The 17152-nt window shown below is 35.1% G+C and overlaps 1 protein-coding gene across 1 annotated transcript in view; it reads right to left on the bottom strand.

Moving 5' to 3' along the window:
* LOC136038734 (uncharacterized) overlaps nt 1–1757 on the bottom strand; it is a 74903-nt gene extending 73146 nt beyond the window's left edge. The window contains exon 1 of the mRNA XM_065722087.1: nt 1426–1757. Within this exon, the coding sequence (XP_065578159.1) occupies nt 1426–1456 (31 nt within the window). The 5' untranslated portion in view covers nt 1457–1757. The remainder of the gene's footprint in view (nt 1–1425) is intronic.
* Nucleotides 1758–17152: the final 15395 nt, after the last annotated feature.

The raw sequence follows: 17152 nt of genomic DNA, 5'->3' as shown, positions 1-17152 counted from the left end.
TGCATAACAAGGAGTAGCTAATAAAACTATTTGGAGTCTTCTCATAATAAAATATAATTATGCTATTTATAATATGCAGGTCGGGAGGGCGGCAAATGGTGTTTTTATCTGTTTTATGGGGGGATCGCAAGATCACAATGCTAAAAAGGTGGAGTCTCAAACTTCTTGAAAAAGCCTTGGTCATACCCCTTGTCTCCGGGAAAAATGCAATAGCATCTTTGCATACCCTTTCACTAAAGAATTTTCTATCTTTCTGTTTTGGGAAAGGTTTCCCAGAAGCAGAGGCGTCGTTTCTTTTTGAGGGGGAAGGGGGGCAGTTGACCCCCAATAATATGAAGAAAAAATTACTGTATATCCCCTGCCCCTTGACTATCTGGGTATGGACCCCTCTTGGCCCCCCCCCCGATAAAATGTTGGAGATTCGCCTCTACCCAGAAAATACAGTAGATGGGGGACTATCACCTGTTTTAAGGCGATAGGACGTCTAAGATGTTTTAAAGATGATGTGTCCATCTTGGCTGCAACAAACCTTTAATTACTGTGTCACACATATCATGTCAGACTATAATAACAAAAGAGTAGTACCATTCGAATCCCCATTCAACGTTGCTTCCATATATAATGGTTGTAATCAAGGCAATTGCATCCTCGTACCCCCGCCTCCTAATATGGCCATTCACAGTCCACTGCTATACACAAAACTTCGCCTTTTTTTCTTACTTTGGCATAATTTTGCATCATGACTCATGAGCCAACTGTTGAGGAGAGTAATAAAAACAATGCAAACCAACAGAAAAGCAAAGTTTTGTATACTGCTAGAGAAAAAAAAAAGCTAATTTCGTTTGATTTTTCGGGCAATTATTATACAAGCTATCAGCGGAAGCCTAGATTTAGGGCTGTTGAGAAGGAAACTTGTTAAGAAAACTATTCTTGGTTCAAAATTTGCCGAATAATTCAAGTTAACACATTTTGATTAAGATTCTACGATAATTTAGAACTGACCCTCAACAGTAAGCAGTAGCTACTTCAACACTAAGCCAAAAAATACTAAAGTGGATTTGGTTAATTTTGGCTTCTGAATGGCTCAAATATTAATACAGTAATACTGTTGCGTGTACTGCCACCAATTGCTACAGCCTGCAAGAGGCTGCAACGGTTAAGAAGGGATTTAGATATTTGAATTGAAAAGTTTTCTTTTCTCGTCTTAAGACTTGTAAAACCTGAGTTTTGTAAACAGCACTGAATTCAGAAAGGTGATGGGTCTTAACCCCCTGCAACCTACCTCAGGGTACATCACTGTCCAGACCTTTGAAAGGTAAAATTTTTGTGATTTTTTTCTTTTTTCCAACATAGAAAAAGGCTAATATCTTTGCAATTTGCCACCTATTGAAACGATAAACTTAAAAAGAGGATAAATACACTTACCCCAAGAAATACATAGAATATAAGAGACCATCGCAATGACATTTAAGTATCTGCTTGGTTTTAGTATATCCAGCTAAGTTCATAGATCATAAACAAATAAGCAATTTAGCAGTCAGCCACTGAAATTTGAGTCATGCCAGCTTCAACTAATCATCGGATAAACACAATACTATCTGTACTGGTGTCTAACGTCAACCCAAGGACGTTTATGAAGGTACTTTTAAAACAGGATATAAGCTAAATAAAATACTAGATTATGAATACTGGTTTTAATCAACCCGCGGTTGAGCTTATGTTATTAAATCTGTCGTCACTGAAATCCGCATTCTTCTTAACTGTTATTTCGGGAATTTCTTCAACGTTTTTTAACCCATTACATAATGAATTAGCAAACGTGATGATTCATGGTATTAGCGATATATCTAGAATAGATTGATCAGTTGTGGTGTTATAAAGGTTCATCGCTCTTTTTTAATGAAGAAAAAAATAATTTCTCAAACGACAATTAAGAATGGCGTTAAACTTAATACGAGCAGAAACTTCCCTATATATAAGAGGGGCTATAGTTCTAAGTAACCTGCTCGTCAACTTTTGCTTTATTGAGTGAAGGACTGATATCCATTTTATGATAATAATTAAACTGAAGTGTAACCCCTATCTCTCATATATAGGACAACTGAAAGGCAAACACATTTAAACTTGTTGTTATTATTATAACATGAAAAATCAACAATTTTTTTAAAATTAAACCTCGGAACTTGAATCGCTGGGATTTCCAGGAATTCATATTGTTATATATTAAACATTCATTTTATTTTCATTAGTTCTTTCCCGTCACCTCGAGTATTATCGTGATTTTTCTATATTTTCCATCAATGTCTCGAAAAATTAAACCATACGATTCAAACTACACAGGACTATATTTGTCAATAAAACGCAAATGACAAAACAGCCTTTAAGAGGCTTAGGGACGGGAGGGGGTCAGAATCCGTACTCCTATTTGTAGTGATTTCTCTTCATTTTAAGTTTGACTTGATTATTAATTTTAATTTATGCTCGTTTTAGGATTTATTTATTCATCTAAATCAGTATTGGATCTCTTTATATTTGATGTGATTATTTATTTTAGTTGATGTTCGTTTTGGGTTTCATTTATTTATGATAATAATCTCTGGTCATCTCGGGTTACTATATTTCTCCCTAACATATATTTTAATATGGTTCTCTACTTCTCTTTGCAAAAATTCTTGTTGAGAGAAATTTTTCTTTCAAATTGATGTATTTATATGCCTATATTCTCACTTTTCTATGGTAACTTATATGACTATATTGTCACTTTATGTCATTATTCTGCTTTTTTGTCTATTTTTTGTATGTTAAGCTGACCTATCCAACTCTGCTCCATGTTGACTAGGATTGCAATATAACGGTAATTATGTTTTATTAATAAATCTTTCATGTTCGTGCATGGACAAGGGCCAGTTCATTTACTTTTCATCACCATGAATATTTTTACTCTCTCCCCAAACTAATTAACACACTTTTCTAGTTCAGCTGTAGGAGACCCTCTAAAGGTCTTGGAAATAAATACCAAACAAGGTAAACAAGATAGCCGGTTCAAGACCAATTTGCAATCATGAAAAAAAACAAAAAACTCAGCAATACAGACCGAGGTATTAATTTAATAGTTTAGTCTTTTATTGTTTAAATTTTAAGATGATGTACATCAGGATCACCTCCAGACCTCAGTACTAAGCGACTTTAGAACCAGTTTTCCAATTCATAATTTTAAAAATAACTAAGCGACTTTAGATCCAGTTTTCTAATTCATAATTTTAAAAATTCAGCATTTTCTTCCTTCTAGCCCCCTGAATTTCGTATTTAAATAACTAAACCTTTCAAACATCAATTATATCACCTTTTTTTTTTTTACAAAATATTAGAGTTCTAACGTCTGGTTTTGACAATAAAATGCTTCCCAATTCCTGATTTTAACCAAATTTGTATTTTTCTTCCTTCTAACCCTATGAATATAGATAACTAAACTTTTCAAATGTAAAGAATATCGCGATCTTTCAAATATTAGACTTATTCGTCTTTTTTCTTTTTCTTTTTCCGTAAACTCTTTTCAATTCATGATATTAACAATATTCGCATTTTCTTCTTTCTAACCCTTTGGATTTCAAATTTGAATAAATAAACATTTCAAGTGTCAAGAATATCATCTTTTTAAATTTCAGAGGTCTTACGTCACTTTTTGACGACCAAACGCTTCGCAATTATCAATTTAAGAATTTTTGCATTTTCTTCCTTCTAAGCTTCTGAAATTCAGATTTAAATAACTGAATCTTTCAAATGTCAATAATATCACTTTCTTTCAAAATGTCAGTTTTTACGTATAGTTCTGACAATAAAAAGACTTCTCAATCGACAAGATGAACAAATTTTGCAATTTATCCTTCCTAACCCTCTAAATTTTAAATCTATCTAACGAAACTTTTGAAATGTCAAAAATATCACCATTAATCAAATTTCAGACTTCTTACATCAATTTTTTTTTACAACAAATACTTCACAATTCATGATTTTAACAAATTTAGTGTTTTTTTTTAAGATATTACGATAAGTTTTGGCAACAAACACTGGCCAATTCATATTTTAACAAATTTTGCATTATTTGCATTTCGTCCCTCCAGCCCTCTGAATTCTAGGTTAAAATAACCAAATCTCTCAAATGTCAAGATTATCACCTTTTTCTAAACTTAACAGATATCACATCGATTTTTGGGACAACAAAACACTTTCCAATTCATCATTTAATTTTTTTTTACATTTTCCCCCTCCAATCCTCTTAATTTTAGGTTTAGAGAGCTAAACCTTTCAAATGTCAAGATTACCTTTGTTTTCAGTTTTAGAGTTCTTATGTCAAATTTTGACTATAATAACCTTCCTATTTCATGATTTAACCAACTGGAGATAATGCAGATCCGCCCTTCGACAACCCGGATGCATGTAGTGTCTACTAATATTTTATCAACACCCCCCTTATTTTGCCCTGAAAGTTTTAACTTAATACGCTTAGCTGCTCCTAAGGTATTGCATATATGCCATTTTGACAACCTTGATGCACCAAATCTTTTGTTTAATTCAATGTTTCCCCCAACATTCCCTGAAAGTTTCAACATAATACCGTCAACCGTTCATAAGACATTACAGATAAAAATGAACGTTATAGTACCATAAAGGCAAATATATACTAAAGAAAACTTACCTATTTTGGTATATGCTTAAATTAAACCGACTTATCTTGGTTTTGACAAGATTATTGAAGAAACTAAATTTCAGCTGAGGGGGGGGGGCAAACTGGGGTCTTGGGTGTGGAAAATGGGGTCTTGGGGTGGGGAGAAGATAGCCTAACCTTACCCCTCTTGGTGTATTTTTATTCAATTCAATATCCCCCCCCCACATTCCCTGAAAGTTTCACTTTAATACTCTTAGACTTTTTCGAGATATTGCGGATGCGCCCTTTTAACAAGTCGGATGCACATGGTTTCTTTTAATTTCGTTCAACACCCCTCTCAATATTACCTAAAAGTTCCAACTTAATATCTTTAGCTGTTCCTGAGTCGCAGCTTATACAACCTTTTGATATATCGTTCAACACCTTTTTTAACATATCTTTAAACAGCCACTGAAAGTTTCAAGTGAATACCCTAATTCGCTCCTGAAGTTTTGCAAATTGGCCCTTTCGACAACCTGGATAAACAAAGTGTGTTTTGATTTAGTTCATCATTCCCCTCGACATTCACTGAAATTTACATTTAGGGAATGTCTTTTTGGACACACGCAGGATCAAATATTGCCCCTTTCCGAATAATAAAAACTATATGTATATAATGGGCAACTTGCATAATTTGCAGCCCATGCCCCAGAGATTTTGGAGGTCATGTCATTTGTAGAGGCATGGGACCTTTCGATTGTTATGAATAAAATGGTTATCTCAAAATTTTGATCGGTGTTAAGAGGGGGCAGCTAAAAATGGTGAGGGAGGGGGATAATTGTCCTCCATTTCTTTTAACTCAAGAAGGCCACTATAATTCTTAATTTACAATCGAATGAGCCTCCTCCGAAGTTTCTACGCCAACCCCTCCCATACAAAGTGGCCTGGATATAAAAAAAACATGGATGTTGCTTCGCCCTTTGCTTAGGTTGCGCGACTACGTTGCCTATGAAACTGGATATTAAAGCAGTAGATAACCTGGTTATGGTAACTAATTACGGTTTAAATGAAGCAACTCAGTTTAATGATAATTTTATATTAAGGGTTAGTATGATTCTATATTTTCTCAGTTCAGCTCAGAGCTGGAACAATGGCATCAACTGAGACGGGGAAAAGCAGGGGGCATTTGCCCTCTTTCATAGATTTTGAAAAATGCTTTTTATAGAATTTTCACTGAAAAATTTCGTTTTGTATGTCCATTGAAACAAATTTATAAATAGCAGCGAAGTTCCCTCCCTCTAGGATTTGAAATTCATTTTGCCTCCTCTTCCTTAATCTTCATTGATTGACGCCACCGAACTGGGATTAAACTCAATCCTTCCGATGATTGTTTTAGCCGAGTTTAGAGTCAAGCTCCGGATCTGAGGATAAAAACTGAGCCTGGACCAATTCTCAAGTTGACTTTAGGCCATTCCCTTTCAGCCCACCAAAATTTTAATATTCTTACGATGTTTTCTATTCTTATTTATTCAATATAATTCGCCAATTTTTTGGATTTGTATTCAACTTTATCCTCTTCCCCTCCAAGATTCCGACATAAATAATTTTTGTTAGACTGAATGGACGAGACAAGACGAAGAAACATATCAAAAGAAAGTAACTGGATCAAGCTAATATGGAAAACGAAGAGTTGGCATATATTTTGGGCGGATTTTTTACGGTCTGTATTCAGGATTTAAATTAAATATAAGGCCTATAAAAAATTACGGAAAAAAAAAGAAAAAAAAATGTAAACCACATGATTTTAGCCGCAAATTGGTTATAATATGCTTTTAGTGGCACATCTCCAATCATTTAGTGCTTCCTGATACCTCTCTACTAGGAACTACACACCCCTTGCTGCAAACTCTCCTCACAATTTCCTGACACAAAAGCGAAATGTCGATCAAATGAAGAAAAATCTATCCCACCAGGACACGAACCGGAGACCTACTGGATATAATGTTACCGTTATAACCACTACAGTATGTAACCGTTCAAATTAAACCAATACAGTAATTTTTTATACTGAGGAATGCTCAAATTATCCCCCTAATCCTAGGCATGAAGAAATGGAATTATGGGTTAGACGGATCAAAAACCGTTAGTGTTTCAAGAAATGGACAAACAAAAGAAAAGATTGACACCTAGTTGTTTGCCGACACCATCAACCGATATAGCGAACTTCGTAACCATGCATGGCGAACCTAATCCAAAATTTATTTTGGAGTAAATATTTTGGTTTGAGTGATTGTAGCGTATGCGTATATTGTGGATGACCTGTGATCCTGTTTTGCAAGTTTTTAATTATTGTTTTTTTAGATGCAATTTTTGAGGAACAGGTTATTATTTCGACGCTAAATTTTTAGGAATGTGTTGCAATAATAACCCAATTACAAAAGACCTTTTTGCGTTTATAAAACTGGTAGGCTAATTGTGATAAACTTCTAGTGAATCCCCGGAAGAACAAGTATTTCGGAGGGAATTTTCCTAGCTTCAAAAGCAGCAATTTCTCAACGGGAATTCTACGAAAAATTTTAAAGAAAATTCCCGGGCTCTTCAAGAAAGTGAAAGTATTGGTTCGACCAATCCTTAAGTTTTTTGAAGTCAATTTGTAAGTCTTAAATTTTAAAAGAAATGATTTGTAAAATTCTCCTCAATAATCAGGAATTAATTTTTCAAAAAAAAAAGAAAAAAAAGAAAACAGAGTGAAATTCTGTCCTGACTATGTCTGAATTTTTATCCCAAGTAATAAACATAATCTCTACACAACGCGCACAATAGCATAAAATTTTACGAGGGGAATAATGATCATCAAACCAAAACGTGACAGATTTCAGAGTTGTAAAACAAATTACAAAAATTTGTGTATTCTGAAATATTTGTTCTGGAGATCAATCTAAGCATTTGTATCCTACAAACACAATTTAAATACTGCTTCAAATAACTCAGAATAGCATTTATAAAACAATTAGGTCCTATAATATCAATTTTGATTGAACAGAATACCAATATAATCGTTTTTTTTTGCCTTGAATTTTTAAAGCAAACTCAGTGATCACCTTATACTCTTCAAAAAAGGAAAAACTTAGAAGTTCTGAAGTTGTCTTCATGAGAGCATAAAAGTTATGGTAAAAGTAACTAAATAAGTAATACAGTTGAAGGTGAAAGACCGAAATATTTTGAATTCGTAAACCTTTGTTCACACATTCTCTTTCCATGTTTATTGCATGTAAGAGTGGCAAAATCCAGTGTCAATTGCCTGAAACCATCAACAAAAACATAAAAATCCTAGAATTCAAAGGAGAATATAGCCCCCCCCCACTATTTACGTTTTTATTCACAAAGAACCTTAACATATGATTCAAAATAATGAGGGAAAGCACCGTTTTACTAAAGACAACACGTAAAAAAGAAATAATTGACATAATAGTTCTGAACAAATCGTTTATCAGTGTTGCCACCAACTTGTGGATCTGGAGTTCAAGCACAGATTGATGAATTTCCTACAGATTATTTTCTTCTCAGGATTACTATAAGTAACAACACAGACAGTCTATTGACATATTTTAACGCCGAAAATGGGCCCCGATTGCTTGGGTTAAAACGAACAGGAATTACCACAAGCAGGGGTAGGGATAATACCTCCTAAGCTTTCTAAAAGTTAGAACATTGTTTGCACTTTATTAAAAACAATTTTTATCCCCAAAAGTGTGTTTTTATTTATCATAACATCAACAACAACACGGAAAAAATGGTAGGCTAATCAAGGTTTACAAATAAAAGTGGTACTACCTGTCCCTTCCCTCCTTATCAAGATCTCTAAACGGCTAAAATATTGTTCCTACTTCATTGAAAACGATGAGCATCTTGAACAGTGTGGTTTTATTTGTCAAAATATCCACAACAATAGCCAAAAAGAAATAAATTACAATAACAACCAAGATTAATGAATGTTTTATATGTTTGATGTGTAATTGTTTAATATGTAATGTTATTTCTTCCTCGAAGTCTCAACAACGTTTGATTAATTAATATTGTTAAAGCGAAGATGTTCAAAATATAATTTGATTTCGGCGAAGCTCATATGGTGACCTGTGTTTAGAAGGTCTAGGCAGCGTTGGCGTTAGCCTTCATTCTGTTTGTCGTAGTTTCTGTTCTGCTCAAGTTCGACTTCTTTTTCTTTTTAACTTCTGTTCGTTTTGGGCCTGATTTACTTATTGATAGTTACTTCTGTTCGTATTAATTATTATATGGCTTTATTTCTACTCGTCTTTAGTTGTATTATAGCTCTTTACTTTTATTCGAGTTTTTTTCTCAGAATATGTTTTTTTTTTAAATTATTTTCTGTTCGTTTTGAATGACATAGTTTTTTTGTAAGAATATTTGTAAAGCTTTTCTTTAGTTTTCCAGCTTAAGATTTAAGATTTTGGCTTGTTATTTAAATTTCGGACAAAATTAGTGTATTCAATCAGAAATTTGGAATAACAATGATTTTGGGTAACAATTTTCAAAAACTGTTTTATTATAGAATAAAGAGTGGATAGGGGAGGGGATGTTATTTAAATGGGTTGAAAATCGAAAAAATGTGGCTTTCTACAGGGCTCAAGCCATGCTGACCCCCGATCCTATTCCTACATTGGATATAGCCGAACTTTGACCTATCATTTTGTTATATGATTCTTCTTGTGTTATATTTTTCTGTGAATTTTTGTTTGTTTTGGAGAAAAATTATTAAAAAGAGTTGATAAACCAAGCTGTTTTTGAGAACGGATACTTTCAATAGCTAGTGTCTTGATTCATATCGCTTCTTAACCATGCATACATTATAAGTCTCATAGGATCTTAAAGTGCCAAAATGTTATTTTTGTCTGAATTGGAGACAAAATTTTTTAGCCTCCCCTCCCCCCAAAAAAACTAGATTTGTATCTCCCCTGTCCTATCCTCCTTTGTCCAACTGTAACAGAACGTTTCATCCCCCAGCGTTCTTAAGATATTGCAGACATGTTGAGCTGGATGCACATGCTGCCTTTCTATTTACCTCTACCTCTCTTCCCAAGTAAAAATTTAAGGTCCACTCAACTGTCTCCTCCCTCTTCAATAATAACCTCAGTTTCAACTGGATCAATTGGGCCATTCCCGGGATGTCGTAAATAATTCGAGAATTCATGTGTACATAGCGTCTTTGATCTACTCAGGTACACTCATCGTTTCCAAAGTATGTTCTTGGGAAACACAGGGAACCTTGTCATAGCATGCGACCAGTAAGAGTTCACTAAAACTACGACTAATCAGAAACAAAAAAGCATCCAGTCCGTTTCCTGGCCCTCTAACACCCTCCCCCTCCCATATTCCCAACCATATATAGGGTTTCTTCTCTTAAGACAACGATCATTGAAAGTTTCAAGGCAATCGGACACCCAGGACAGAACACCCTTTCACCCATTTACATTATAAAACCCTTGTGTAAAAAATTAACCACTTGTACAATTTACGGTCCTTGCCCTCGGAGCTGTAGAGGCCAAGTCATCCCTGGAGGCATCTTTGATGGCCTTTTCGACTATTTTAAACAAAATGACCATCTCAAAATTGTGAATGTACGTCTTTAGAGGGGTGTGAGGAAGCAAGTAGCAAAAAGGGTATGGGAGGGGGCTGGCTGCCGTCCAATCACATGTGACTTAAAAAAAAAAACAACACAGGGAAGCCAGTTTGCACTTTACTTAGACAGCACTACTTCGCTCCCTATGATTGACGTAGAGCATGGATTATTTCTTCGAGACCTATGGTCGAAAATTCCAATTTTTTTTTAGTTTCTAGGAAATGATTTTGGAAAGGTCAATATGGAAGTCCTACATTCCGAATTTTCCGAAATTATTAAGGAGATTTTTTAGTTCGATCAAGCTTTCTAATACCTTGAGAGCATATTGGACCCGAAAATAGACTAAAACAAGTACAACTGTGATTTAACTCATAAATGTAAGGGGAGGAGACAAAAATACGGGAAGATGGATAAGGACATTTTTCTCTCTCTTTTTTTTTAATGAAGACAAAAGTTTATATTTCAAAATCTGTTGGGGAGGGCATTTTTTAAATCAAAAAAGGTATGCTTCAATATCTAAGCGGGGGGGGGGGGGTAGCAAAGAATCCAGGAGGCAATAGACCCCTTCCGAATGGTGCAACTGGGGGAGACTAGCCCGAAATCTTGTTTGCATATATACTAGAAGAAGTTGTCATATCACAACCAAATTTAATGGCAGAAAAAGCCGGTGTCCTAGCTATTCCTTCGGAGTGCGCGGATGCAATCCAACCATTACGTGTTGAGGTGTCCTCAAGTTCTTAGGAGCAGGATATCTGCCAGGAGAGATTGTCATATCTTTGCCGAACTTGGTGGGAAGTAAGACCGGAGATCCTAACCATGCCTTTCGGAGATGAGAACCGATATGACCTCTGTGTTCTTAAATTTTTATTATCATGACTTATAATCAGAAAGGAATGTCATGCTACAACAAAAATTGAAAAAAAGTCCGTCTCAGTTGTACTTTTGTTTCGAGCCTCTTAGAGGGGGGGGGGGGTTAAAAAGTTCGTCATCATAAGCTATTCAGAATAAACTCAGTCAAGCTTTGGGGAAAGCAAGAATAATTGTTCGAGTCAGACTTTTTTTCGGGAGGAGGGCAAGTATTGAGCCCTCAAACAGTTCTGAGCACCACCGGTTCTGATCTCTGTGAGGGGAGGGCATGAACTGTGCCATCAAACATCTGCCAAAAAGCTCCGTCACCAAGATTTCAACGACTTTCTTCACAATTTTCTTATTTTAATTGAATTATTTGCCCCCCCCCTCCCCCCAAAAAAGAAAAAATTCATAGAAGTCTGGCTATTAAATATGAAAGAGCTATAATTCGTAAATCTTTCTTAATAGGTGCTGAATACCGAGGTCTATAACGAAATTTTTAGAGAAGTTACGCAAAGGCAAGAACCCAAGTATAAGGAAAAGGAGGCACCATATCTTTTCTTTTACCAAGTTATTTTTTAGACATTTCTGCTTAGCAATTACCAATAGTATTAAAACATTTTACCTAACAATTACAGATCACTCAGCAGAAACATGAATTCGCACTATTGTACTGTGCTTAACTTAGCCATATTAAGAGACATTTAAGAACAGATCAAGAACTGATGGATGAGTTTCAGATAGTGTTTAGTTGGAGATAGCTCGACTAGGGTCTTCAGCCATGTTACAACTCATCTACCAGAGATTAAAGTTTTTGTTAGCTATGTTATGTTTTTTGGTGCATATTGGGAGTTTCGGACGGAAATGTGTTAATATTTTCATGTATAGTATTTTTTACTGGTTCTATCATTAATCCAGTTTTAGCTGAAAAAGATTATTAATCTTATGTGCCCGACTTACCAATCAACCGAAAAACAACTATTCTAAACAGGCCGGCTTAAGGATTAATTATCTCTGATTTTCTTATGTTTTTATAGAAGTATTGACCCTGTAATTTCCGTTTGGGAATTTGAAGAGAACCTCTATTAGATAGGTTGGGGCAAGGATTTGTTGATGCCCTAAATTCGTTTCCATTTGACAACAGAGCCTATTTCTTGGTGTATGAAAAAAAAAATAACGACATGACCCTCTTATTTGACAAGGGAGCGTCAAAAATAACATATGGGATACGGAAAATTGATTTTTTCCTTCCTTCTCTCCTTTATGCCTAATCGACCCGGCCTTGGTATCAAACAGTTCGTGGTAACGAACTGTAGTAAGCAGCGACCCGGCTCAATAGTAAACGAAACTCTAAAAAACAGAACTTCAATGCTAAAATATATATCAAAGAATCGGATTTTTATGCTGATTTTAAATATATAAGTTTCATCAAATTTAGTCTTTGTCATCAAAAGTTACGAGCCTGAGAAAATTTGCCTTATTTTGGAAAAATAGGGGGAAACACCCGGTAAAAGTCATAGGATCTTAACGAAAATCACACCATCGCACTCAGCGTATCAGAGAACCCTATAGAAAATAATTTCAAGGTCAAATGTGCGTGCGTGCGTGTTTATTTGTTTGTTTTTTTTTCCCAGGGGTCATCGTATCGACCAAGTGGTCCTAGAGTGTTGCAAGATGGCTCATTCTAACGGAAATGAAAAGTTTTAGTGCCCTTTTTAAGTGACCAAAAAATTGGAGGGCACCTAGGCCCCCTCCCACGCTCATTTTTCCCCAAAGTCAACGGATCAAAATTTTGAGATAGCCATTTTGTTCCGCATAGTCGAAAACCATAATAACTATGTCTTTGGGGATGACTTACCCCCCCCCCCACAGTCCCTGGGGGAGGTGCTGCAAGTTACAAACTTTGACCAATGTTTGCATACAGTAATGGTTATTGGGAAGTGTACCGGCGTTTTCAGGGGGATTTTTTTGGTTTGGGTGTGGTGTTGAGGGGAGGGGGCTATGTGGGAGGATCTTTCCTTGTAGGAATATTTCATGGGGGAAGAGAAATTCAATGAAAAGGGCGCAGGATTTTCTAGCATCACTATTAAAAAAAAACAATGAAAATATAAACATGAAAAAGTTTTTTCAATTGAAAGTAAGGAGTAGCATTAAAACTTAAAACGAACAGAGATTATTACGCATATGAGGGGTTTTAAAATACTTTAGCATAAAGAGCGAGGATTTAGGAGGAGATAAATACTTCGCTCTTTATACTAAAGTATTTTTAGCAATTTCAACTATTTATTCTACGGCCTTTCTGATTCAGGGGTCATTCTTAAAGAATTGGTACAAAACTTAAGATTTAGTGTGAAGAGCGAGGTCATATATATAATCAAAAATATAAGAATATAAAAGTTTGTTACGTAAGTTAATTCTTAAGTTACGTATATTTTTTACTAATAGAAACGTTCGTTAAAAATTAAAAGTTCTAGTTGCCTTTTCAAGTAACCGAAAAATTGGAGGGCAACTAGGCCTCCTTCCCCACCCCTTATTTCTCAAAATCATCTGACCAAAATCAAACATGCATTAATTCAAAAACGTTCAGAAATTAAATAAAAAAACTAGTTTTTTTAACCGAAAGTAAGGAGCGACATTAAAACTTAAAACGAACAGAAATTACTCCGTATATGAAATGGGTTGTCCCCTCCGCAATTCCTCACTCTTTACGCTAAAGTTTGACTCTTTGCCACAATTCTACTTTTTAAAACAATTAAAAACTTTAGCGTAAAGAGCGAGGGATTGCGGAGGGGACAACCCATTTCATATACGGAGTAATTTCTGTTCGTTTTAAATTTTAATGTCGCTCCTAACTTTCTAAAAACTATTTTTTTTTAATTTAATATAAAAATAAAGAGTTCCTTATCATGTTTATATGACACCCAATGAGGGTTACAAAATATGAAACAGAGATTCAGTTCTTTTATTCTAACCCTGAAAGAACAAGCAGAAATTGTTTATTAAACACAGAACAATTAGTTTTGCAAGCCTGTGATTTATAGGGGGTAGGGGACTTCTCCTTACCATCCACAGAGATCCTTGACACCGCAGATCATTTTAAGGATATAAGGACTAAATATTTGATAGAGCGTGAATTATTAATAATGTTTTTACTAGCTAATTGTGAAGAAGAAACACAAATTTTACTATACATGGCACATTGGAATAGATTTTGTTAGACTAAAGGGGTTACATAAGAAACTGAAACCTCCACAAAATAGATTTTAACTATTATTTTTATCTTATCAAATAACTATTGTTCCACTCTTTTAATGAAGGCCCTTTTAACGCCTGAATGAATTGGGTCAAATCCATGCTTTAGTTATGCTGAAATTACTGATTGATCAAAATCTTCCAGTGTGGCAAGGTTATTTCTTTTACCGCCTTATTGTTGTACAGTTGTTTTGTTCTTTTTTATAGTCCCTCTTTTCCTGAATTTACTAATTCTATGAATATCTTTATTGAATTTTATCTCTTAACCGACAAGAAAAGCTAAGGTCAGGACAGCCTGTGATTTCACAAGAATCTCGACGAAATTTAGATCCATGAAGTTACTAACAACACAATTTCATTTTTTCGATTCTAGTTATTTGCCAAAAAAAAGAAAAAAATTCCATCCAACTGAGAAGCATAAACAAGGAACCAAACAAAAGTGTCACAACTCTGAAAGGAAACCTTTTAGAGATCACCTAATGTCGGATTTGTGTAAGCCATGTACCTCGTCTAGATTTCATGCAAATAATTCAGGAAAGGTCAAACTGGAATTGCTACGTTCCAATTTGTTCTATATGGAATATTTCATTTGTATTGAATTTTCTAATGATCAAACGCCATAATATATCAAGTCAAGTTTCCCAAACAGAGACATTTGGCTGGTAGCGTTGGGAATAGACACCTGAATAAAACTAATAGCACTATTACAAGAAGGAAAAGAGGTACTTGTTAATTATTCAGAACACAATCAAGAATTTCGCTCTGTAATATTTGAAAAAAATCTGTTTGCCTCTCAGCAATCGGTTATGATTTGCTTATTTTGAGGGGGGAAAACTACGATGTAGGTACATTTTAATTAAATTGTTAATATATAAAGGTGGTTACAGGTTAGGCATTCAATATAACGCGTTCTCGGCGACCTGCTTTCCATAATTTTCTGCTACAGTTCCCATAATTTTGTTAATAAAATATCATATTTTCATCATATTTTGGTATATTTTCATAAAATTAACCTAACTTCACTTCTTGGGGGTGTTCTGAATAATTGGCATGAACCAAAAGAGAAACAAACATTTGGAGACCTACTTCTGCCTTTTTGAAGACAAAGATCGATTTGAACTTCTGTGGAAGGGGGAAACCCTAATTTCTTGTCGTTAAAATATCTTTTGAAGGGGTCGTTGGATCTCAAGCAAACTGAGAAAAAAATAAGATTAGTGTCATAATCGTGCACGTTGAGAGTCTAGCTTAGTTCCAATTTTCGTGTGGCACATGGGAAGGGGGTATCTAAATTGTTGTCATCAATACTCTACCAGAGAGCCACGTCAAATTCCAACCAAACTTGGTGGCAAGCATGAGTTCATGTCCTGATTGTGCTTTTCGGTATGTGGATCTAAGTCGACCCTCCATAGAGGGGAGCCTCCAACCATTCATGTGGTCACGACATCAACAGAACAAGCTCCCAGATTTAAGTAAACATGAGAGTCGACTTCTGATTTTTGGGATCCAGCAACAGTCCTCTCTTAGGAAGGGAAGGGGGTATATTCTTGTAATCAGGAAATCATCCAAAAGGGGTTGTCTGATTTAAACAAAATTTGATGGAAAACTAGGACAGACTTCCACATTGTAGTTGGCTTTCTTGGGTATCCGACTTATTTGAAGGGGTGGGGTGGGGGAGTCTCCTACATTCTCATAGTCACGACACCTACCAGCAAAGGTTTCCGATCTCAAGGTAAAAACAAATGTCCTAGTTCATCTTTTCAGAGGTCCAGGACCAACCTAACCCATTTAGAAGGGGAAGGAGAATGAGTGGTATATATACTATATTTACCAAGATATCTACCAAAAGTGATTGCTGGATCTCATCCAAACTTCGTGAGGAAGACGGCAAAAGCTAGGGGAAAACATTATATCAAATGGGTAGGTAAGACTCCTAGACTTTGATTATGCAAATGATTTGAGTATTCTAAATAAAAATATTAGCGAAATGAATCAATTCTAGGAATTTGTTACAAGAGAATAAAAGTCTGAAAGATTAATGTTTTAATAAGATTGATTCACTTGAATAGGAATAATGGGGATGAAGAGGAGATATTAGGTAACGAAAAAGTCAATTGAGAGGCTAGCTTGACTTACCTGGGTGCCATAGGCCACGTTTTGCAGATGACAGATTGTCAAAGATTGTATTTTTTTTTTTTTTTTTACAATTCACCAGAGTTGAAAAACAAGTAGAACCTCTTCTAATGGAGTGGGAAGAGGTCAAAAGGAAACATTTACAGGAAATTTAAACTTCATTAGAAAAATTATAGGATAAAGGTTGAGATAGGAGGAATAAATAGATAGAGGCTTTGAATGTATAGAGGTCGAGGAGGAATGTGGGCAGCTGTCTTGGCCTCAAGTCACTAGATGCTGCAGTGAGTTGACAGTGCTATCAGTATTTTTAATTTTTTGTTCAGAATCATTTAATTAACAGCATAGGTGCTCAAGATCAGAAAAATATACTTTTAAGCCATTACTTTTCCTTGAGCAGATGTTACTCACATAATAAACCGAAATTTAACAGGAATGATGGCGAATTGAGCAATCAAAGAATTGACGGAGCAGTAAAACTAAAATGACTCAGAAGTAAATTTCTGCCGTAAAACTTCTTTTATATTCCTGGAAGTTGAACCAGTATTTTAGTTTTTTTCTTGTAATAAACAAGGAAAGAATACACAGTTCACAAAATGTTACCTCACTCACCTTACAAGTCTTGCATCATGCTCGTCGCC

The sequence above is a fragment of the Artemia franciscana genome, chromosome 18 (assembly GCF_032884065.1).
Source record: "Artemia franciscana chromosome 18, ASM3288406v1, whole genome shotgun sequence".
NCBI lineage: Eukaryota > Metazoa > Arthropoda > Branchiopoda > Anostraca > Artemiidae > Artemia > Artemia franciscana.
This window is presented reverse-complemented; position numbering and strand designations above follow the sequence as displayed.